Raw genomic sequence first — 24,474 nt, 5'->3', positions numbered from 1 at the left:
TTCTAAATGGATCACCAATTTCTTTATTTTATTTTTGTAAAAAAAATATTTATTTATTTATTATAAAATGATGATTGAAGAGACTGCCATGAAGGCAATGACATCTAAACAAATATATATGGATAGAAAAGAGCAAGCAAAACATTAGCAATTAATTGATCAATCCTACTATGAAGTACAAAGTAGGCTGGACATGTGGATAGTAAGAAAACCTTCTCCATGGACAAAATCATGGATTTCTAACATATTCTAAAAAAAATGCAGCATCACTAAGGGAAAAATGAGAAAATTGCATTCAAATAAGAAGCAACAAACACCTACAATGACAACAAGAAAAGTTGTTGATGTTGCACAAAAGGTTGAGGGGGTTGTTTCCAAAATCATGTCTCATATCCCAAAAGCATCTAAGGAGAGAGATTTATGTATACATTCAGTGATAAAGAAGTTGAAAGAGCCATTAGCTGAATCTGAAGTTATTGCTAACCTTAACGAGCAGTTAGAGGAAGCAAAAGACATGGCCAACTACAATGGCAATGGTGAGATGAAAAGGGAGAGTATAAACATCGTGAGGGTAGGAAGGGCTAAAGAGGTACCTCAGCAATAGGAGGATGCCAAGGTTAAGGTGAAGGATGCCAATGCTTGCTCTTTGTCGTGTGGTTGTACTTTATTAATGACTTTTTAAATATTGAGGACATCATCGATAGTGAGAGATTCTGGTAAGCACATCTTTAACCATGAAATCAACTATTTTTTGAAATTTTTAGTATGATTCAATCATTTTTTAAAACTACTCTTGCTTACCAATACCAATTTCATCACTATGGCCATATATTATGTTACAAAGTATAACTTTTTTGTAAAACATGAATAATTGTGCTTACTTCATTGTAAATGGTTTATGCCTGTAGAAAATTCTTGCTTCATTGTGAACATGAATTTTATATGGATCACCAATTTCTTTATTTTATTTTTGTAAAAAATTATTCATTTATTTATTACAAAATGATGATTAAAGAGACTGTTATGGAGGCAACAACACCTACACAATTACTTATTAATGAAAAAGAGTAAGAAAAGCAAGTGAAACATTACTCATTAGTTGATCAATCCTACTATGAAGTGCAGAATAGGCCTGACACGTGAATAGTAAGGCAACCTTCTACATGGCCAAAAGCATGGATTTCTAACATATTCTATAAAAAATATATCACCACTAAGTGAAAGATGAGAAAATTATATTCAAATAAGAAGCAACAAACACCTACAATGACAACAAGAAGAGTTCTTGATGTTGCACAAAAGGTTGAGAGAGTAGTTTCCAAAATCATGTCTCATATCTCGAAAGCATCTAAAGAAGGGGATTCATGTGTGCAGTCAATGGTGAAGAAGTTTAAAGAGCCATTAACTAAATCTAAGGTTGTTGCTAACCTCAATGAGCAGTTAGAGAAAGCAGAAGATGTGGCCAACTGCAGTGGCAGTGGTGAGGTGAAAAGGGAGAGTATGAATATCGTGAGGGTGGGAAGAGCAAAGGAGGTACCTCAGCAAGAGGAGGATGCCAAAGTTGAAGTAAAAGAAATTATGGAGAAGATAAAAGGTGAAGATATTGAGGTGAAGATTGATGTTGATGGTCCGCAGTCAAAAAAGGAGAGCAAGGGTTCTTTTTCCTAAAAAGTGAGAATCCATAAATTAAAGCACTCTGATATATTAGATGTCAAGCACCCATATCTTTTTCCTAAAAAGTGAGATGTAGCCTAAAACTGTAGTTTCACGTTGGTGATAATATAATCATATATAGTTATATCTTGCTTTCGGATTTTCTAAAGAAAATATGTGTATTGTGGTTTGTAGTTGCTTAAGTTACGCTCCACCAAAGTGCACTGAGTTGTGAATTAAATTTTTTAGAAAATTTCTCTATCAAGTGCTTTATGTAATATCCAACATGACATATAGAAAAGTGTAGGGGGTGACATATAATAACCCTTGTTTTTTGTATGAGATAATAGTCAATTCGGTTCTCTCAAACTCATTAAAGTGTATAAATTCATTATTCAAACACTCCAAAAACCATGCCCATGACTCCTTGGATTCCTTATCTACAATTGTAAATGCTACAAAAAATAGTCAATCACAAGGATCAATAATATACCCATGTATTTTCCTTTTAGGAATGTATCATCTGCCATAAAAACTGAAGGGTGCCCTTTTAAAAAGCCATTGATGCACAGACATAAAAGGATAAACACATGTACTTAAATCGATCTCTCTTATCAATCTTAATGAACCTTGATGTTCCTGGGTTTGAAGCTATCAGATGATCCAAATATGTAGAAATCATCTTGAAGGAGTCTTTATATAAACCATATAGCCCTTTTTCATGTATTCATGTTCACGCCATGCTTGTTTGTAACTAATCTCCATACCTTTCTCACGACTAATGCCATTATTGATTTTTTTTTTGAGACATCTTTAGGTTATTATGCAGGCATTTATAAATAATACATTCCATTCACATAGCATGTGTTTTTTCATTCAAAGTTTTTTTTTTAATGATCTACCACATATATGCTCTCTTTCATACTTTTTCTTTTGAAAGAATGTTGCTCCACGTACTTTTATGCAATAAATGTTTTAGGAGAAATACCTCATAGTTTGTGAGTTTTTTTTTTATGTATATGATAGTCACTCTATTATTGTTGCTCATCAAGAATTTTGTTTTATAGTTATTCATAATCACATGGTCTCTCAAAAACTCATGACAATACTTTAGATCATTAAACCTTTGGCTGACAATAATGTCTCCATCATTTGAGCTTGTTGTTAGCCACTGAAAAGATTCATGATCATTAAGTTTTTCGTTACGCAACTCATCAATCAACTAAGATGCCTTTGCTTCAATGATTTTTAATTGCTTGAATCCATTAAACGATAACATATTCAATCATGTCTCATTAGTATAAAAATAAAAAATAATTCTATTGCCCAATAAATGCTCATACAGCTTGTACAACATACTAAGGGTTCAACTTTCTAATTTTCATTTGTGCATCATGCATTTGAATCCACCATTAATTGACCCATGTCATTAGTGTCTTAGTCATTTCTTATTGTTTTTGTGTCATCCTCATCTGAGATGGTATAATCATCATCATCATCCAATTCTCCACTCTTTACATGATCACTCCTACCACTAATTGATTGTTTAGATGTATAAACTAAATCAAATGTTATATTATTTATCTCTTCATTTGCTTCCATGCATATATCATTTGTGCATTTTAAACTTTCAAGATTAACCATAAAAATAACACATTCATCATCACACATATATCTCAAGCATAAATTATAAAGTCTATCAACTTGTACCTAGTTATGTCATATGCTTTGGAAGGCTGGATTTTATCCAAATTACTACAGTGAAGATTGCTAACATTAGTTTGTTGATGTAGTTTCATATCCTCTGCAATGATCCTCTGGTCATGTAAAACATCAATTGTTTATAAAAGTTCTTTATTGTTTGCATGTTAAACATTTATATCCCTAATTGGTTCGAACAATTGCATGTCTTTCTCATGCATGTTAAGAATATCAATATCGTCCACGATTTGAAACAATTGGATGTTCGCCAAAGGACTGAGCTCAATAAATGACACCTGAAATAGATGCACATTCTTCATAGGATTCCCATCATTTTTATTATGAACTGATTTTTGTACATCACTTTCAACTGCTCTTTGTTTAGCTTTGCAAGCATCCAAGTAAACATCACCACTAAATCACATTGATTCTATATTTCGTCCAAAACATCTATCCATATTTGTTCGCTATCTACGTTTGGAGAATAACTATACCGAAGGCTCAATAACTCTGTTGTATATCCGGTTTTTATGAAAAATCAAAACCATAAATATTTTATAGCTAATATTTCAGAAGACCAATATAGATCTCCAATTAGAGTAATCAATACTACATTATTATACTTTAACCCTTTCAGAGGCCATCATTAATTACCTACACTAACCATACAACATATCATTCATCTAATAAAAATAACATATGACAAAAAGGTCATCCATATATCCTTTATACATTCAATTAACATACCTACCTACAATAACTACTCTAAAAACCTACATATAAAAACCTAATCCCTAATGAATGTTTGGGCAGAATCAACCCCAACTCCATCACACTAATTGGATACTTGTACAGAGTCAAGCCTAACCCCATTACCCCAAGACAAAACCACCAAATATCAAAATAAAAGATAAAAAACAAACATAAATCATCTACAACACCAATATATATATATATATAAAAAAACCCTAAATAGAAAATTTGGTATCAAATATTAAATAAAATACAAAGAAACATGCATAAATCATTCATGATAATAAATGGCAAGAAAACAATCATAGATCATCTACAATACTGACAAATATATTTTCATGAAAAAAAACCTCAAACAGAAATTTGGTACCAAATATTAAATAAAATACAAGCAAATGTTCATAAATCATCCATGACAACAACCAAACACAAGTACTACAAGGATGTATTATATATATATATATATATATATATATATATATGAAACTTGCTTTCGATCTAAGCGGAATACAGATAAATTGACCAAAAGGATGTCACAACTTCGACAGAATGTTGTCAGATGATTTCAAATAAATCACCACAAATGAGAGAGGGAACATGGTCAGGACTGCTGCTATGCTGGAGTTTGAAGATTGCAGCTCTTGTGAGGGTGAGGCTGGAGGTGGAGATGGATGGGGTAGTTGAAGCTACTCGATCTTGCCGTGGAGATGTTGGAAGAGCTCTTGAAGGAGGTGCTTCAAGGTGGATAGACTGGCTGCCAAGTCTGCTAGGGATGGCGCCAAGTAGGGGTTGGTTGTGCTGCAGCCGGAGATGGTTGGGGTGCCTTGAAAGCATGCAAAGGTATGAACATTTGCAACAAAAATTTGTGAATGTACGTGAGGAGTATTTAGTTAAAGGAGGTTCATAGGTTTCTTCACGAAGGTCATACTATATTTGGGCATGTAGTACTATATTTATGAAGATCGAATTACAGTGCAAACATCAGGGACATTCTTAATATGTGACTGCGAATGTCAACACAAATTTGTGAAGCTCCTTGAAGAGTATTTACTTAACAGAGGTTTGCAAGGAATATTTGCAAATATCGTACTATATTTGTGAATGTCATATTATATTTGCTGAGGTTATCGGGCTTTCAGTTAACAGAGGTTCGCATAACGTACACACGAATTTTGGGACTGCTATAAATGCATGAGGCGAACCTGACAAGCTAGAACCTTTCAATTAGAAAAGGTTCACAATGGCAGTTGCGAACCTGAGAAGATGTGTGCACTTGATATATGAATCTCCTTTGTTGAGATGAAAGTTAGCTAGGTTCACAAATTTGTTTATGCAAAATTCATGAGGTTCTTAGAATGATTATGTGAATCCTCTATTTGTTAAAAGGTTGCGAACTTCCTACAACATACTAATATATCGCGTGAACCTCAGCAGGTTTGCATGTGCGAAGGAAAAAAATATCCAAAATGTCAAGAATAAGAGATTTTGGATATTCAGGAGATTTTGGCAAATTGGTAGGTATTTTGAGAAGCGTGTCATTTTTGCAAGGACATCACAATCATTTTCTGTTTAAAAACATGTTTCTTTTTACAAAGCGACATTATCATATATAAGGTAAGTTTGTTTTCTTATGAGAAAAATAAGATTTTTGTCTCATTTTGTTTTTTTAAGGCATGGTTTTTACTAATACTTCAAAATCCCGAAAGAAGCTTGTAGATCATGCTTCCCATTCAACTTCTTGACAAATGTGCTTTCAAGGCTTCAAGTTAATGTTGTCAGTATCACCCTAAATCAGGCTGAATTGCCCAATATGTGTAATATTGGCGAAAAATTGAAACAAAAATAACCTGAACCAGTCAATTTTAAAAAAAGTAAAAAATGGTCAAAATAGCTTTGCAGTATTTTTTAAAATATTATTTTAATAATTTTTGACATGTCTTTCTTTGGATAAAAGTTACGCAATTCAGATTGATTCTGGTGCAGATCTAAATTTTGAAAACACAAATTTTGATCCAATGCTCCAAATACTTGAGCTTGTGGGACCCTTCCCTGAGGTGCCACCTCATCAGCCCAATTTTGAAGAGCAAGTGGAATCCACCTGTGGGACATATCCTCCATAAATAGAGCTCTATGAAAGTCATGTACCCCTCTTGAAGGCTCTGTTTAAAAGTAGTCAAGAGAAATCAAGGGAAGACTCCATTTTTTGGTGTCTCTAAAAATGAGAGATCTAGAATTATAGAGGAGCCAAGTGGGACCCACTATGGGAGTGTCTTTCCCTGTCTCTGGAGTCTCCTAAAAAAAATGCAAGGGGCTTTGAAGGCCTCTCTAAGAAAGGAAAAGGGAAGTCAAAAGACAAATCTATTTTTAGAGATGATGACCCTAATTTTGGCTTGGTCAAAATAGGTTTATCTAAATTTAGTTTTTGGCTATTTAGGTTTTATCGAGTTTTATGTTTTCATTTATGGTTTGCTTGGAAATTGTGTAAAGCAATAAGTGTCCCTCTTTGGCCTATATATATAGAGGTCTTGTTTGAGCTTGAGAATTATGAAATTAAAAAATAAATTAGAACTTGATCCCTTTCAAGCTCATCTCTCTCTTTAGCTCGAGTTCCTCTCTCTTGACTCAATTCTTTCTTTCTCATAGGTTCCTACCCCTTGACTCGTCTCTCTCTCTTTCTCTCTCTCTCTCTCTCTCAAGGGTTAGCCCCTACCCTCATTTGGTGTAATTGATCCCTAGTGGGCCAGCTCACTTCAATGAACCAAGGTTGTAGCCAAGGCCCACCTCCATTTGGTAGTTCGAACCCGAGTCCCTGCGGTCTCACATGTCCTAAGTTGATCCCATAAAGCCCTTGCCTCTCCCAGCTAAACCAGCTTCTGTAGCAGACCTTAGTTGAGTCACCCAACTTCAGTAACTCACCCTAAGCCTTTCTCTTAACCTAAAATCAAGATTTATTGAGCTCTATGCAAAGAAAACTCGATTTTACAAGTTAGCTTGTCTGTTCTCAAAACCCAGTTTGTCCATGTCCTGTCCTATTTATCTCGCCACTTGTCTGAGTCATCCCCTTGTTCCTGTGTTGACTGCCCCTAAAATTTCAACCATACCTAGTTCAAGTTGCTCTGAATCATCTCTTAAAATTTGAGATTTTTCTGTAATGCCGTTTGGGCACTGATTTTTCTACCAAACCTTGTACCTGCACCTTGTTCACCCATTTTGACCTTTTGATCTAAACCTTTACCTAACTAGGCTTACCCCTGCCCAAAATTCTTAAACCTGAGCCTAGGAACGCATCAGATTCACCTCCAAATTGGTATTGCCCGATTCACATGAATTGTTTGGAAAACGATTCTAGGTCCAAGACCATATTGACAACATTGCTTCAAGTAGTTATGGTGTATGTATGCTGCTTTTGTTATCATAGTTAATAAGAGTGTAATTGGAGTATATTTGACCTGACCCAACATCCCAAACTGATATACTTGACCCCATCTGATTTTAGTAGACTCATGGGTTCGGGTCAAGTTCAAAATATACACATGTAATGAAAATAAGTTGGGTCTTGGGTATTACAAATGAAGACCGAACCCAATTGGACCTGACTCTTTTTTACACGACCCAAATGGTTCTCCATATTGTAAACCCGAACTGACTCGAACCCGACATGAACCTAGGGGTGCCAACGGGTCGGGTTTGGTTTGGACCCAGGTGGAACCAGACTTGGACCAGATTTTTGGATATGGTATCGGGTCTAGACCCGAGTCTAATCAGGTCTACTATAAGAGAAACCATATTCAGACCCGATAAGAACTATATGAACCAGACCGGACCATACCTGTTAAAATATTATTTTTTATCATTTTTACATTGAAAAATTGCATGTCTTAATCAGAACTCGGGTGGGCCCAAGTTTGGTATAAAATTTCACAAACTATACCCGGGTCCATGTATCAATCGGACCTTCGGGTCAGGACCCGGGTCTTAATCAGGTCTTCTTCTTTGTCACCATATTTGGACCCTATAGGGTTTGGTTCGGATCGAGTCCGGCTAAACCCGACCCGTTGACACACCTACCTGAACCCCTTTTTTATTCTGGAACCAACTCCAACTCAAGCATGCTTTATACTTATACCCTTTTATCTGTGAAGCTACCCGAACTGAACCCAACCTGTGAGCTCATTGGTGTGAAAACCTCAAGTCCCCCTTGCCCGCCAAGGAGTAACCACCTCACTCACCTGTGAGCTCATTGGCAAGCACAGGGTTGTATGCACTTCTAAAACCCAACATGTCTATGTAAACATAACCATAATAATAAAACAAAAAATGATGTGTTTTTCAAAAAGCCTTATAATTTTCGAAAATCTGATCATGTCCAAAAACACAAATTTTTTGTTGTAAAAAGACTTTTTTACCTTCCGCACATGCAAATTTCCTGTGATATGCGAACTTCACTGTCAAAAAAACAAATATGCACATTTCCTCCCACATTTGCAAATGTCCGCCTGCATGCTTTCACATTTGCAAATGTCTTGACCTTCGCACACGAATGTCCTTAGTAAGTTTACATTTGTGATCTACCTGGCTATATTTTATTATCGAAAAATAACCGTATTATACAACAAAAATGGATAAGAGGGTCACTTCATGATGCCAAAACTCACCAAGCAGGTAACTTTGAAGTTCTGATGGGATCTGATGAATTAGGCTGGTATGATCTCACCCAAATATCATGCTTTCAAAATGACATTTGTAACATAGATCTGAGTTGGCTATCAAAGAGAAAAATAGGTACAATGAGCTTGCCCCATTAATATATATGTATCATAGGCATGCCCCCATTAAGACATAGAAACCTCAAAATTTTCCTGTTCTTTTTGTTCTTTGATAGGTTTCACTTGTTCCTCATCCAGGGGATTCAAGATATATACATCATAGGATGGAAATGCACATATGTAAAATTTATGTTTGAAAATTTAACATATCAAATGGCCTTGCTTAGACAGGTAAGATGTTAGCCTTTTATGAAGGATGTGGGTAGTTGAAAACCCATTGTTTTAAGTTCCGTTCAATTTTTTTTAAATAAAAAATGCTTGACTCCAGCCCAGCCCAGCCAAGCTCGAGTTCAACTCAAGCTGAGTTTGGACAAAAGCTGTTCAAGCTCTGGTCGAGCTCGAGCCACCCTAAGCTCGGCTCCTGTGCATCCCTACCCCTTGAGACATATCTTTAATTTTTGAACTAAAGAAACCTCAAAATTTTCCTGTTCTTTGATAACCAGGGAAAACCACCTCCCTTACCCGTGAGCTCATTGGTGTGAAAACCTCAAGTCCCCCTTGCCCGTCAAGGAGTAACCACCTCACTCACCTGTGAGCTCATTGGTGTAAAAACCTCAAGTCTCCCTTGCCCGCTAAGGAGCACAACCCAGAGTTTCGAACTCATGACAAGCCACCCCTACCAGATGAGCAGAGCCCTCGTGAGTGAAATGTTCTTTAAGCTACAGAAAAAATCCAATTCTCATCAGCCAAGACTGGAATGGGTGTGAACCCAGCCATCCTTAGTGCAGGTCTCCAGTGATTCCACCTCATCCCCAAGTACTCCTAGCTTCGGCGTTGCGACAAAGGATGCCTACTTTGAGTATCAAACTGGCAACGTCCTTCAACATGAACGTTTTTAAGCAGACCCACCTAGCCAGGTGCGTGAAGCCCTTGGGGCTCAGATTTTCAAAATTTTGGGGGATTTGTACATTTTTAATCACCACAGATTTAGCATGGGACACAGATTCAAATATGCATGTGCACGTGTGTATACGTCTAGCCATCTCAAGCTAATCCAACATCAAAATTGATGGAACAAAATAGTACATAATTATCTATGTTTTTCTGTCCAAGGATAAAGAGCCCATTTTTAAAATTGTGGAGCTTTCAGATGAAATAAGGATACATTAAAATTCCAAATTATGAGAGTTGTTCTCCTTCAGATATTCAACCACACCACCCAATGGTTTTGTTTGTCCTGAAACCAGTTTCAGAAGGATTAGGCTCCGGGGGTGGTGGTGCTTTAGGTTCCCGAGGTTTAGCAGGATCGACGAAAATAACCCAACCATCCAGAAATTTCGCATTCATACCCTCTCGAGCAGTGTTGGCCTCCTCTTCTGTTGCATACCTCACAAAGCCAAATCCCTTGGACCTTCCTGAAGCTCTATCAGTTATGACTTTTGCTGCCATTGTTGTTTCACAAGTAGAATCATCAGTTTTTGCACTCCTAGGCATGTTTGGTTGCATCTCATGTGATTTGGAATCGCATGAGATTCACTCCAAATGTGTTTTCAAATCACATTCAGGTTCTTATTTTCATTTTCCGATGTTTGGTTAGTTGCGCAAATGATATTCATTCTCATTTGCATGAGATTCCGAATCTCCTGAGAGGTTACCAAAAGTAAGATAACAAGGAAAGAACAGGCATACCTTCAAGAAGTTGACCAAAGGGAGAAAATGCCTCTCTTAGCTTTTCATCTGTAGTTAATCTTGAAAGGCCTGCAAGTATGAAATCCCAACCGTCAAGTTTGTAGGTTGAAGTACGATACACTGTATACACCAAACTACAGATAGAACTGGCAATTGAATATCCAAATGTGATCAACAAGACTGATGCAACATACATAACATGATAATAGTTTTTGGTAAATTACAAGTCATCAAACTTATCAGCCATTTACAAAGAAACACAACTTTCCAGTTATGAGATCTAACAGTATGTTTTTTATATTTGTTTCAGGACAATCTTAATCATTAAATCACTCCAAAAAAATAAAAAGAAGCCCCTTCTTGAGACACTCTTTCTTAGTCCCTTTGCCTTCTCCTTTTCGATGCTGGGAATCAAATGTCAAATGAGCGGTTCATGCCTAAATGATAATGAATTTTTCACTCTTCCTTATAGTTGTTGCTAGCCTAAGCCAAAAAGGTAGGAACGAAGTGACAGGCCTGCGGAGCGGCTTTCTTTTTGGTAGTAAAGGCGAACATTTCTCCTCTATTAATTAATCCAATCCCTTCTTTCTTTTAACGAAAACGCCTGTCTTCCCTGCTCTTCTCTTTGATTCAGCAAAGAGGTCAAGTTCCAACAAATCAGATCTTTATCTCGTATGAAGTCTGTGCTTTATAGTCTCTTTCTTTTCCTTCTTTCCCTTCGCTCGTGACCAGGGAAGCTTCTCGGTAAGCATTCCTTTAGCAAGCGCTAGGCCCCTCTTAAGGTAGGAAGTGCAGAATCAACTAGGGCTAACCTCTCTTTAGCCTATCTGTCCTCATGCTAGCCAATATGTGGCAATTGGTCTATGGCAAAGGGTCATATTCAAGATGTGAACAAATCGGATGTTTTAGAATTGGATGTGCACATTCATGCAAGATCCACGGTAGGTTCCTCTTCGTCTGCTTCTGTTCTCACAAGGTTGACCTTGTGCTTTGGACATCCGCCCCCTTTACATCACCACCCAAATGTACGAGTGGTCAACACATCCCATTCTCAATCAACCTTTTTTTTTTCACTGACATCATTTTTGGAACCGTCGGTAGTTATCTGGACCAGTTCAACACAAGACAATGGTGCTACGCATTTATGCCAAACAACTAGCCCTTGCACTGGGCCCAGCCTTAAAAGCTTACAGGACCTCTCACGAGAACCATGTCGGACTCATTGGTATCAACGCAACAACAACAATGACATCACATCCACCCACTCCCCAACCCTGGGTGGTTGCCTACCAAGCTCGCCAACGCACTCATTGGCATACAAATCCACTATGCCGGAGTTGTCTTCTCCAGGTTCCACACTCCACCCGAACTTCTTTACTCATTCTTAGGAGGTATGGCGAGTGTCATCTCTGCCCCGAACAAGACAACATCCACATGCTCGAAAAAACTTCACAAGGTCCACTTCAAAGTTCTTTCATCAACACGAAACAAGAAGCCACTCTCATATACTAGGCAGGTTTTCAAAATACATAAAGAAAAAGCTGACAGTTGAATATAATAACTGAGAAACTCAGGCAGATCTTTGTAAAATAGATGATGGGTTGAACAGTTTTTGTAATTCTCTCTTTAAAATTTTATTTCATGTGAAGGTCCTACTATGTTTACACTACATATTATCATTGAAACATACATCATTAGCTACTCATTAATCCATCATTTTTATTAAATATCAGTAACATGAGTACTTCTACCAGCGCCTTGCACACTTGTTGTACCTGCACTAATACTTGGTTACTTCAGTATGAGTCAACTAAGCTTCAAACTTGACCCACTTTATCCATTTTATGATAAAACAATAGTCAACACTTAGGATCAAAAGAATCCAATGTTAACAACATACTTTTTTATTAGTAACTGCTAATCATATATCTTTAACATGTTTTAGATTTTTAGTTTGTATTGATGGTCTAGAACTTTATGTGTAGATCATTTTGTAAATATAATTATGATTTTTTTCATATAATTACACATGTATGTATATATAGCTGCACCATGTACCCATCCTTTTAGAAATTCCAGTGTCCAACCCTTTGTACCTGTATCGTCTCCTATAGGCATACCCCTGCCAATGTGACACAAAATTAGATTCTTTCATAAACAAACAAGAGCAATCTGTTACATGGTGTTTGGATGTATTTACAATTAAGCTGCTCTTGTTTATATTTATTTTAAATAACTTGGATTTCTATTTCTCCTTATTTTTTATAAATTTTATGAAAATAAATAGAATACACTTCCTCAGACTGTTGGTGGAGCATCCTGAGAGGGGTTGGAGGAGGAGAGACAAGGGAATTCAGGGCAAAGCTCAAGCTAAGGGGTTTGGGATGGACGAGGATGGCAGTCTGCTGGGAAGGGAGGATGCCATTGTTGTCAAGCATAGCCATGGTGGTAGAGAGAAAACACATGGGGTGTAAGGGCATTGTTCTTGCCGAGGTTTGGTTGAGAATGCCCACAAGTTGATGTAGTGAAGGTGGAAGATGATATTGTCCTAGACTCCTAGGTGTAGGAGGTCCCTGGTTGAAAAGCCAGTCGGTACACTGAAGTTCCCACCCTCAATCACCATTGAAACAGGGGAGTGGGGCATTAGTGCTTGGGAAAGTTTACAGGACTTTGCTAATAAAAAAAAAGTTTAAAGGATTAAACAGAAATACATTCAAACAGATCAAAGCTGTTTCTATTTATTGTTGTTTTCATTTAAAAATGTAATTTCTTTTTATTGTTAACAAACAATAAATAAAACTGAATCCAAAAATTCCATTAGCTTTAAAACCTCAAATTCAGTTATAGTCTGATCGCTGTTATGCATTATCAAACTCATCAATCACTTTTGGGTTGGACATGAACCATACTTGAGAGCCAAATTTATGCTGATCTCATATACATAAGTATCACCTAGGAGAATTGCAACTATCATGTTCAAGGAGATTCTTCAACATCAGTCATACTGGCCTACCAAAATATTTTACAACAGACTCTGCCTATTGTTCTCTCTTGGGACATAATGTTAGCAAGGCTAGTAGAGCACAAAGCTGGTGGCAGATGAGCAGCCTTTCCAAGATATGATGGTCACAAAAGCTTCTATTTACCCTCCCATTTGCCACCTTTTGTGCATTGTCTATAATATACTTGAGAAAATGAATAGAAGACTAAGGGGTAGAGAAACATAGGATCTTTGTTCCTGATTTCACAGACAAGGGTCTAAAAACAGAGGTTTGATGATGGTAGTGGTTATTACTTCATTGACATCGATAGAATGCATAGATTCGTTCATTGAAAAGGTCATAAGAGTCGGGAGTATTAATTGCAAGCACACGGCTCAGTAAGTTTGGTTAGAGGCACATGATCATGCATACATTTGGCATTTTATTCATCTTTATTTATGCATGATCCGTGTTAAAATCGCTTTTAAAACCCATTTTTATCGTTAGTTTTGAGAAACCATATTGAAATCGAATTTATCGAAAAATCACGTATTTCAAAGCTTGCCCTGCATTTTTCAGTATTTTATTTAATTTAGGAATTTTTAATTAGTGTTTTAATTAGTTTAGAAGAGTTCAAGTAGGAGTCCTAGTTAGTTTAGGAAGTTTGGTTTTATGAAACACGTTTTTTAAAAGACCCTTTTTGGAAATTATTGAAAAATTATCGGACTTGTTTTGAAAAATGTGTTTTAACCAAATATTCTAATATAAATAGTCATGTCAAGGGCTGAAAACACGTTTTTCCAGGAGCCTTCTTGCTTCCCCTCCTTCTTACCACCCTCTTCCTTGCTTCTCCTCTCTCTTTTGCCGATTTCTTTCTCTCTTACTCTCCTCTTCTTCTTCTTCTCTCTCTTTTTCTTCAAGCTTCAAACCCTTTCGTCATTGGCAACTTCTTCTTCTTCGTCGGGGAAGCGTGAATGCAGCTGGATTGACCGCTTTCTCTTCTCAACCCTTCCATCGAATGCAGATCGTATAGTTTGCATCTTCTTCCCCATCTTCGTAGCATGCATCGTATTTGATTTTTTTTACATATTCCCTACATATAGCATGATCTGGTATGCTTTTTTTTCGTTCATCTTCGCATGGTAGAAATTAGATTGGACACGTTTGATGCTCATCTCATCTTCTAGATAGCATAAATTTTTCTTTAGTAATAGTTACTTTAAAAATCGTTTTGTTCTCACTGTTTAGTTGCATTATTGTGTATAGTTTTTTTTAGTCACGCAAACAGGGAATCGTGGTTTAGCTCAGCACAACCTGCAGGTCCGTTGTGCTGGAGAACGCAGACTGTGCAGGCTGCACTCATCTGGTCGCACATCAAAATCCATGAACAGTGTTTCACGCTGTCTACAAGTTCAATATTAAAATTTTTTATCTAACGTCAATCAGCATACGCTGGTCTCTCTCTTTAGCCAGCAATACATCACCAGCTGCGTGAAAGTCTTCTTTCTTTTGTTTTATTCTGTCAGTCATTGTTTGATTAGGTTAGTTGTTTAATTTTTTGTTTATTAGAATTTACCTATCATGGGTCGTAGCTAATTGGATTGTTGTTTTTGATATTTTTTTTAGTTGGTGTGATTATAATTTATCTATTAGCGTCCTGCTGTAATCTTTTAGCTTCTTTCATTATTAATTGAATCGTGCTTAGTTAATTAGCTGCTGAAAAAGTTATTTACGTTAATAGTTAAATAGCCATAGTATAAATCACAATTTCTTCAATAGCTATAGTTTGTTTTTTATTAGTTAACATGCAAGCCTAACTTTCTTTTATTTAGATTAGGATAGCTTAATAAACTCCATGCTATTTGATTGAATTAGTTAGTATTCTATTGTCATTTGAATCCAGCTTTTTTAGGTGACGTTCTCTTTTAGATTAGATCCTGTTTAGTATTTACTTGTTAGTATGGGTGTCATAATTAGATTTTAGTTGGTTAGTTAATTATAATTCACGGGCTCTTTAGTTTATACTCATTTGATCATTTTATATTATATTATTCCATGATATTAGATAATTCGTTTACATAATGCTGTTCATGTTTTATGGCCCAAGAATTAAGTAGCTTGATCCAACTAGTTTTAGGTGGTTAGTTTAGTATAAGTTGCAGCTACGTTGCTTCATATCTTGTCAATTAGTTATTTGTCTCAATTTGATATTTAGTTTGTTAAGTTTGTTTTACTATTTTGTCTTTTAGTAGTTTGTTATTAGTTAGTTAGATCTTTATTTTGGCTGAATTTTTAGTGAATTAACTCTTAGATTTTGTTTAGTTTTCTTCGTTGTTGTTGTGGTTGCGTGTTTGATTTTTGCAGGGAAGCATTGGAACGTGCGGTAGAGCCCCTTTCGTGCCTTCAAGGTACCTTCTGAGGTCCTCTCAAGCTCTCAAAAGTGCCCTCAGAGGGCAAAAGAAAACATGCATTACATGCTCCATTGAGGGAACAAAAAGAGGGAAGGACAAAGGAAAGCAAATCAATTAAAAGGGGACAAGAAGACTCGAGCACTAAAGAGCTTTGCTTTTCTTTTTAGATTAGATTTTCATTTTTTTAATTCAATTCAATTATTTGGGTTGTAATAAGGCCGTTAATTATTGTTTAAAGTTCTTCGCAGAGGACTGCACTATTTTCTTATTAACTCGATTAATTGAAGTTTTCTTTTTGGCAATAAAGCATAGTTTAGATTGTATGGTTAAATATGAAGTATTTACTGTTCCCTGAGTTTGACCCGGACTCCACCACTCGTGCGAGCCGGTTTTTATATTTTTGGTGTCTGACTTTCACTAGATTTTCATACAAAAATATTGTTTTCAAAAGCATTTTCTAAAACTCACACCAGCACACTTCACATGGCCAGATATGTGATGGACTTCTTTGCAAATTTGGTTTACATGTAACATGATATATTTCTTTTTCTCTCTTTTCATCCTCCCTTTCTATTGCTGTTTCTCTCTATTGTTCACATCTCGGGTAGAATGGTTAATCCTTGTCCACTGTTAATTAATTATAATGAAATTTCCTTTTGGCTACTTAAGGTGAAAAAGAAAGAAACAGCCATTACAAAACATAGACCGTTTTCGAAATAAGAGATCAAACAGAGCACACACACACACACACACACACACACACAAGAACATTTACATGTTATGAGATGCTTAATTACTGATAACAAACTTCATCCTGATGACAGAAGAACATGTAATTCAACCTAAGGATCAAATCCAGCAAATGTCAAGAAAAACTAAAGCTTTGGCATGGCCAGCTTCCTGTTACAAGAATTTGCCTCAATCTCAATGAGCCACAAATTTTGGCACCTTCCTTTTATATCAACCCAAGATTTGTAAACAGAGAAACGGCAAGACCAAGACCCTACAACATCAAGACAGCTAAAATTTGTGTGGCTTGATCCTGTTGCTATTGTCAGTAACTTTTCTTGGGCAGTGGACTCAAGCAATTTCCATAAGCAGACTCTAGGGCGTTCATAAACACAGAGATGGCCAACTGGCTATAACAATCCAGACAAAGGAAGAGTAGCTGAGTAGCACAACCCATTGTACTCTACCTGTTATGATTTTTTCATATCATTTCGTACACAACTCCAAGTCCTAGATAAGGTAGACATCATGTTGTGATGGTTCTTTTATATTTATGGCAAAGCATTTGAACAAAACTTTTACCCCAGAAAATAGATCTTATTTCCTCTGTCATTAGTGTCAGTGAAATAATATATAGAAGTGATACATGCATATGCTACAAGAATTATAGTTTCTCTGATTCACTCATGCAACAGGTCTATGATAACCAACTGCCTTGGAAAGGTCCTTTTTTGCCAGCACATCGGATGCATTTCTGTCCTTCTGGTTTGTTGTTGATGAGGCATTCTGCGTTTCAAGTTTTGGAAGCTGGGCATTATGTATGTTATGCTGATCACATCTTGGAGAACCATATTTTTAGCTCAAATGGAGAACCGTGATTAACTCCCATAAGCAATTCTTCTGAAACTAGCACTTCTCTATTAATCATGTATGGATTGTTAAAATGTAAACCCAAAGATCCCATTGTATATATATATATATATATATATATACTTTTATCATAATACCCGAAAAGGGTAATTCTGTAATTTCCAGTTTTACGCATATTCCACTTGGAATATGCTTGTATTTTCATTCTTTATTTTTTCCTTTCTTTTTCTATTTTTACTTTTTTTATTTTCTTTTTTTTATGTCTTAACATCACCTTGGGGGGCTCCCAATAGAGTCGTTGGGGGCTCCCAACGACTCCTTTGAGAGCCCCAAGGTGGTTCCCTTTTGCACTTGTATAAATAGGGGTGTTCCCCCTTTGTATTTCTAAGCTTGAGACCTCAAGCATTTCCCTTTTCTAATATATTGTGGCATTTCATGCCTTTGTGCATGTTCGTGTTGTGTTATGCCTTTGTGCATATTAGTTCAAGTGTTCTTTGAGTGCCTTTTTGTGCACATCTCTTGTGAGGTTTTAGCGCTTGTATGCATATTGTCTCATTGAAGACAATTTTACATATCCTGATATTTTGAAAATATCATGAAATTATCACAAAATGAAGAGAATGTAAAAAAGGAAAGCATCATGATTATTTTAAAAAATATTGCAGTATTGTCATGATATTTCCAAAACAAATTTTCTTAATCATCCATACTTTGAAATGAACTTTTTAGTTCATTTCTTTTTAGAATTTTAAACACTTCTCTGTCTACAATACTGCAAAAGGAAAAAGTTTTATATGTTTTTAGATATTGGGATTTTCCTGAAATTTATAAGCAAACCTATGATATCCTGAGATATTGCCTGCCAAGACCGATATTGGTAACTTATGCCTTTTTCCTGCTTTGACTCCTAAGAGAAATTATGGCATGTGCTTTGCTAAATGAAAGACATAAATTGAAAAGTTTTAGCATGGATTGTGGACTTGGCGGGCTGGTTGATCTATGCTATTATCAATTTTGAACTAAATGGCAGCTTCAATTGGTTTATCTGAAAAAAAAAACATTTCAATCATGACATGCGTAAGAAGAGTTGGCAATCAAATTCATGGGGTCATGTACTTTCACCAGTTTTGTTCTCCACAAATCCAGCTACCACATCCAACCCTCAAGCCACGACTTTTAAAGCACATGTATTCAGGATATTCAGTACATGGGAAAATCCAGTAGACGTTTATTAGATGAAAAGGCCTTTAGAATGCAGGCTAGATGCTAGCTCAAGAAGCTATTTTTTTAAAGTAATGACGTAAAGGAACAAAATAACACATTGGTAATAATTAAATGCAAAATAATATCCCATAAAATTCACAAGTGAAACCAGAAAAACAGAAAAATACATCCAGTAACATGAAAAGACTACAGTCTGCTTAGAAGAAGACTAAGCAACCACCAGAACGGGAACAAGCCATCTAGTTTCCTCAAAATAAACGAACCTTAGTATCATCTACCAGTTACCACGGACTTTCCTAGTCACTAAACCTTGAGTAGCAACCACCAACCTAGCTTAAAACAACATGGAAAAATATCATACCCCAAAAAAGAATGCCAATGAAAGAAAACACATTCACCAAAAAATACTCATGAGCAGTGTTGTTGAAAACACGGCTCAAGGCGCAAAAAAGTGCACCTTGGCTCAAGGCAAGGGGCTTCTTGCCTTGAGGTGCAATTATGTGTGAGGCGCATGCCTCATACGTGGTGAGGCGCATGCGCCTCGTGGTGAGGCGCACGCCTCATTTGACATTAAATAAAAAAATCAAAAAAATTGGGGGGCTAGGGAGGCCCGATGTTAGGGCAGCCCCCCCTTTGTCTCCTCCTTTTTGCTCCCCAACCCCTACCCTCTTCACCATCTACAGCAGCCACCACCAGTGGCTGCTACCCTCTCTCTCTCGCTCTCCTTCTTCTTCGTCTCTTCTTCTTTCCTTCCTCTATTGTCACTTCTTCTTCTTCCCTCATTTTTCTTCTTCCTTTCCTTTGTTGTCGCTTCTTCTACTTCTTATTTCCTCCTCTTTTTTCTTCTTCTTCTTCCCTCCTTTTTCTTCTTCCCTCCTTTTTCTTCTTCCCTTCCTCTTCTGACGCTTCTTCTTCTTCTTTCCTCCTCATTTCTTCTTCTTCTTGTTTCCTCCTCATTTCTTCTTCTTCCCTCCTACTTTTTCCTTTTCCCTTCCTCTGTTGCATCTTCTTCTTCTTGTTTCCTCCTTTTTTTTCTTCTTCTTCTTATTCCCTCCTTCCTTTGTTCTCTTCTTTTTCTTTTTCTTTTTCTTTTTCTTTTTCTTTTCCTTTTTCTTTTTCTTCTTCTTCTTCTTCCCTTCCTTTGTTGTTGCTTCTTCTTCTTCTTTCCTCCCTTTTTTTTCCTTCTTCTTTCCTCCTTTTTTGCCTTCTTCTTCTTCTCTCCTCCTTGCATTGTCCTTCTTCTTTTTCTTCCTTCCTCCTCATTTTCCTCTTCTTCTTCCTATGTTTTTTTTTCTCCTTTTTCTTTTTCTTCTTCTTCTTCCTTTCCTCCGCTGCCGCTTCTTTTTCTTCTTTCCTCTTCCTTCTTCTTCTTCTTATTCTTTTTTTTGTGCAATTAATTGATTGTGCATGTGATTATGTATGTACAAGTAATTGACTGTGTATGTATGGGTTTTTGTAAAGATTGTGTATATCAAATTGTGAATGTTAGCTTGTGTCATTATTTTAAAATAATTTTTTGATAGGTGGATATGCATGTAATTGACTGTGTATGTGTAGGTTTGTACATGTACATAACTACATATAAAGACTATGTATATACATGTAATCTATTGTGTATGTGTAGGTTTGTAATTTTGTATATAAAAATTGATAATCCGATTTGTGACTTTTAGTTTGTGTTAATACGCATTATATGATGATGACATGATGTTGAGAAATTTAATTTAGTGATTTTGTTACTTAATTTTTCATTGAATGCTCATATTTTATTTGTTAGATACTCAGATAGATCAAGTTGTTGCATTCATGTTACTTTTACATGTTATTCTTATATTTTTCGGTATTTATTTTATATTTCCTATTTCTTATTGGTTTTTATTTCATGAATAAAGTATTTTTTATTTTTTTATTTTTAGATATTTTTTTAAGTTAAAAAAATTTGAGGCTTATGCCTCGCTTCAGTTTTTGGTGGAGCCTCTCGCTACCCCTCAACTCTTTTCACAACATTGATCATGAGAAAAAACAGCATAAATGCTTATACATAAACCACCATATACCATTTCAAAAATACCAAATTGCCCTCACAAAGATCACGTCACTTTTAACCATTTGAAAGGGGCAGAGATCAAATTGACCCCACATACATGGACACACTCAATCATTTGGAAGATTGGAAACATCAAAATGCCGAAATGTGTGAGCACATTTCAGTATCAATGATTAGGTTAACGGAACTGTGAGACATTTAGAATCAAGGCAACCGTAAGATTCGACTAGGAATGAACGTTTTATGGGGGAGGAAAAGGGGGGTGGAGTGGGTTTGGGAAAATCTCCTACGGAGAGCATCCAGGAAAAAGAAGATTCAATTGGGCAACGAATTATTTTTGGTCCAAGGAAACAAAAGGTCGGTTTCTTTGTCAGCTTTTGGTTGCATAAATTAAGGTCTAACACGATACTTCGGACTATTTCTCATTCGTGGCTATCTTAGCTCAATATAAGCAACTTAAAGCTTGCTTCCATCATGATTGAATATCAAATGAATCGTGCAAAAAAATGTAGGTATTTGCGATTTGATTGAAACCAACCAAAGGGAGTAGAGCGAACCGTCGTTCGGTAACATATAAGGCAAAAATATTAGACTTTTTCAGTGTCAAATTGGAAAGATAACATAGAGAACGATCAAAAGTATGAGTTTGCAAAGCAAAAGTAAGGGAACGCTACGAGATTAGGGTTTTGAGGGGGTAGAGATTACCGCTAACGAAGAGCTTCGCCTTCAAGAACGTGGAGTTGAAGCGGACGGGAGAAGCGAGAGACGGCAACGAGAAGGAGGTCGATGAGGACGTTCCGCAGAGGACTCTCCGTAGGGAAGCGGAGAACGCCATCGGAGAAGCGAGGGAAGCGTTTACCGGAAGCGCGCCTGCGTTGATGCCTCTCCCCGTGCTCGGTTGCTCCCTCTGCCGGAGATTTAGGCATAATATAAAACCCTCTTGTGAATTTTGGGTAATTTACAGTAAGGGTGTCAACAGGCCTGGTTTACCCGGGACCCGACCAGAACCAAACCCTATAGGGTCCGGTGATAAATAATAATACTCGATTAAGACCCGAGTCCGGACTCAAAGGTCCGATTAATACATAGACCCGGGTATAGTTTGTGAAATTTTATACCAGACTAGGATCCAACCCGATTTTGGATTAAGACTCTCAAATTTTCAATGTAAAAATAATAAAAAATATGGTTTTAAAAGGTATAGTCCGGGTCTGGTTCATGTATTGGGTCTGGGTATGAATTTTCTTATAGTACCGGACTAAACTCGGGTTCAAACCCTATACTATACTCAAAATCTGAGTCCAAGTCTGGTACTACTTGGGTCCCAACCAAACCCGACCCGTTGACACCCCGAATTTACTGAAAGAGCCCATTCATAAAAGGCATAAAAAGTGCTGAGCATTTTTAATTATACTCACTTTTCACACCATTCCTTGTTTTGGCTAAGACTAAAGAAATATGTCAAATATGGCTACTTGATTTTTTTATTTAGACAATTTTAGTTTTTTAACGCCTAAAAAAAATTAGGCCTTAGTGTCCAAGTTGTCTGAGAAAAAAATAAGATGCCTACATTTTCAGGCAACAAAGAGCATAAACAGTAAATTAATTGGCCATGTTTGTTATATTTTGTATCTTGCAGTTAGTAATAATATTTTCAATAAAAATGATGACCATCTACATAATTGTTTGTTTTAATTATTACATTTAACAGATTGTTTTTGTAATTTATTAATTTATGTTACAAAGAGAAACTTCTTCTTAAAAGCTAAGATGGCATTTATTTGCTTCATATTTGTGCAGTAGAAGATGTTATCTTTTCTAAAAATGATTGTATTGTACAATAACAATGATATGTTTTTCAAAATGCCCTTCAAAATTAGAAATAGGAACTTTTTATGACCTTTTGACTATTTGCACAAGCGAATATTATGAAGTTTGTGCAATATATCGTTTCACTCATCGGGTAAGGCAAAACCTTAAATGTATATTTGCACATTTTGTTTTGCAATCATCAAGAAGCACACAAAAATTATGTTATTATGCAGTTTTCTTTATTAATCGTAAAATCGTGAATACCTTAGTCACATATTTTATATCAAAGTCGCGGGACATCGTACAAACTTTCATTCTTCTTTTTTTAACTGTCACTTAAATGGATATTTTTTGGGGGGTCTCCACGAAGCACAAAAATATAATTTATGTGAACTTCCTCGTGATTGTAACTTAACAAATACGTTAGTAAAATTATATATTTTATACCAAAGTCTCGGGCAACCATGCAAACCTCATTTCTTTTATATTTTTTTAACCATCACTTAAATGTATGTTCGTACTTATTTTTTTGCAATCTTCACAAAGCGCGCAAATATAACTTATATGAATCTCCTCATAATCGTAACTTCGTAAATATCTTAGTAAAATCACATATTTTATACCAAAGTTGTGAAAAACATGTAAACCTCCTTTTTGCTCTTCTTTTTTTAATCATCACTTAAATGTATGTTTGCATATATTTTTTGCGGTATTCACGAAGAGCATAAATATAACTTATGTGAACTTCTTTTTTATCGTAACTTCGCAAATACCTTAGTAAAATCAAATATTTTATACCAAAGTGATATATTTAATTATGTGGAGAGAAGCAAATATATTACTAACAATGCATATATCTGGTACCTGTAGAATGTGATGTTCTTTTTTGTTTGTGGTTTTTTTTGGTATACAAAGTGATTATTCGTACTCAAGGTGAATTTTCTCTCGGGATATTCACAAATACATAGCGAGCTGTGGCAATTTTTGGGATGCGAATTTTACTAAACCATGTTAATTATGATGCTTCGATATTTAAAATGACTCTTTGATATTAAAAAAAAATGATGGTTCGTATTTTAGAGTTTGTTTTCGTCTTTAAAAAACTGTGATAAAGAAGATTTTAGAACAACAAGGGGGAGGATGTTATGGTTGAGGTGGAGAAGATTTTAGAAAAAATATGAAATGAAAATGTTGAGATAATGAATAATGTTGATGGTCTTTAGCAAAAGGAGAAGGCCCTGATTCTGGATAGTGTGCAAATAAGGTGGTTCCATCTCAATCATTTGCTTAAGGGAAGAGACGGTTTATAGACAAAAGCAATAATTTGACTAGCATTAAGAAACCAAAGATCAAACCTAAAATGTGATGTGAAGCTATGTCTAATTGGAAATGAGTTATTGGAAAAACAAGTGCATGTTTCGGAGGTCAGATTGCAACATTTACAGGCTCAAGAGTCAGATTATAGAGGAGACAATTTGCTTCAATCATTTGCTCGAGAGAAAAGAGGGTCTACGAACAACAACAGTAACCCAACTGACATTAAGAAGTCAAAGATCGAACCCCCCGATGTTGAGCCTTTTCCCATTTCATTAATTAATGATTATGTGTGACGTAGTTCGTCAAACCCAAGTAGAATACTTTAGAATTTAAGATGCATATTTTTCAATTGCATTAAGAAGCCAAAGATCAAACCCTCTAATGTTGAGCACTTTAGTTATGCTTATTTTTGAATGAATAAAATAAATATATATGTATGGCGGTGTTCATTTTTTAATGAATTAAATGAATAAATATAGGCATGTGATATTCTTATATAATATATTTGTGTCTTTTTGCAC

The 24,474-nt window shown here is 36.0% G+C and overlaps 1 protein-coding gene across 1 annotated transcript; it reads right to left on the bottom strand.

Annotated features, from left to right (window-relative positions):
• Positions 1-9,901: 9,901 nt before the first annotated feature.
• Positions 9,902-21,745, bottom strand: LOC149828329 (organelle RRM domain-containing protein 2, mitochondrial-like). Its single transcript, XM_090016825.1, has 3 exons — positions 21,530-21,745; positions 10,563-10,631; positions 9,902-10,315 (listed from the first exon to the last, which is right to left on the bottom strand). The coding sequence occupies exons 1-3, from the start codon at positions 21,657-21,659 to the stop codon at positions 10,080-10,082; spliced, it is 435 nt and encodes a 144-aa protein (XP_089872951.1). The 5' UTR covers positions 21,660-21,745; the 3' UTR covers positions 9,902-10,079.
• Positions 21,746-24,474: the final 2,729 nt, after the last annotated feature.

The sequence above is a fragment of the Nuphar pumila genome, chromosome 9, assembly GCF_984573655.1.
Source record: "Nuphar pumila chromosome 9, dmNupPumi1.hap1.1, whole genome shotgun sequence".
Taxonomy (NCBI): Eukaryota; Viridiplantae; Streptophyta; class Magnoliopsida; order Nymphaeales; family Nymphaeaceae; genus Nuphar; species Nuphar pumila.
Note: the sequence above shows the minus strand (reverse complement) of the source record. Positions and strands in the feature narration are given on the sequence as shown.

What these genes read in the sequence shown, in the direction of transcription:
- LOC149828329 (XM_090016825.1), bottom strand. Translation starts at nt 21,659, where the DNA reads ATGGCGTTCTCCGCTTCCCTACGGAGAGTCCTCTGCGGAACGTCCTCA. An exon ending in GGCGAAGCTCTTCGTTAGCG is followed by an intron (nt 10,632 to 21,529) that starts GTAATCTCTACC and finishes TCATACTTGCAG; the next exon opens with GCCTTTCAAGATTAACTACA. An exon ending in CTTTGGTCAACTTCTTGAAG is followed by an intron (nt 10,316 to 10,562) that starts GTATGCCTGTTC and finishes CAACAATGGCAG; the next exon opens with CAAAAGTCATAACTGATAGA.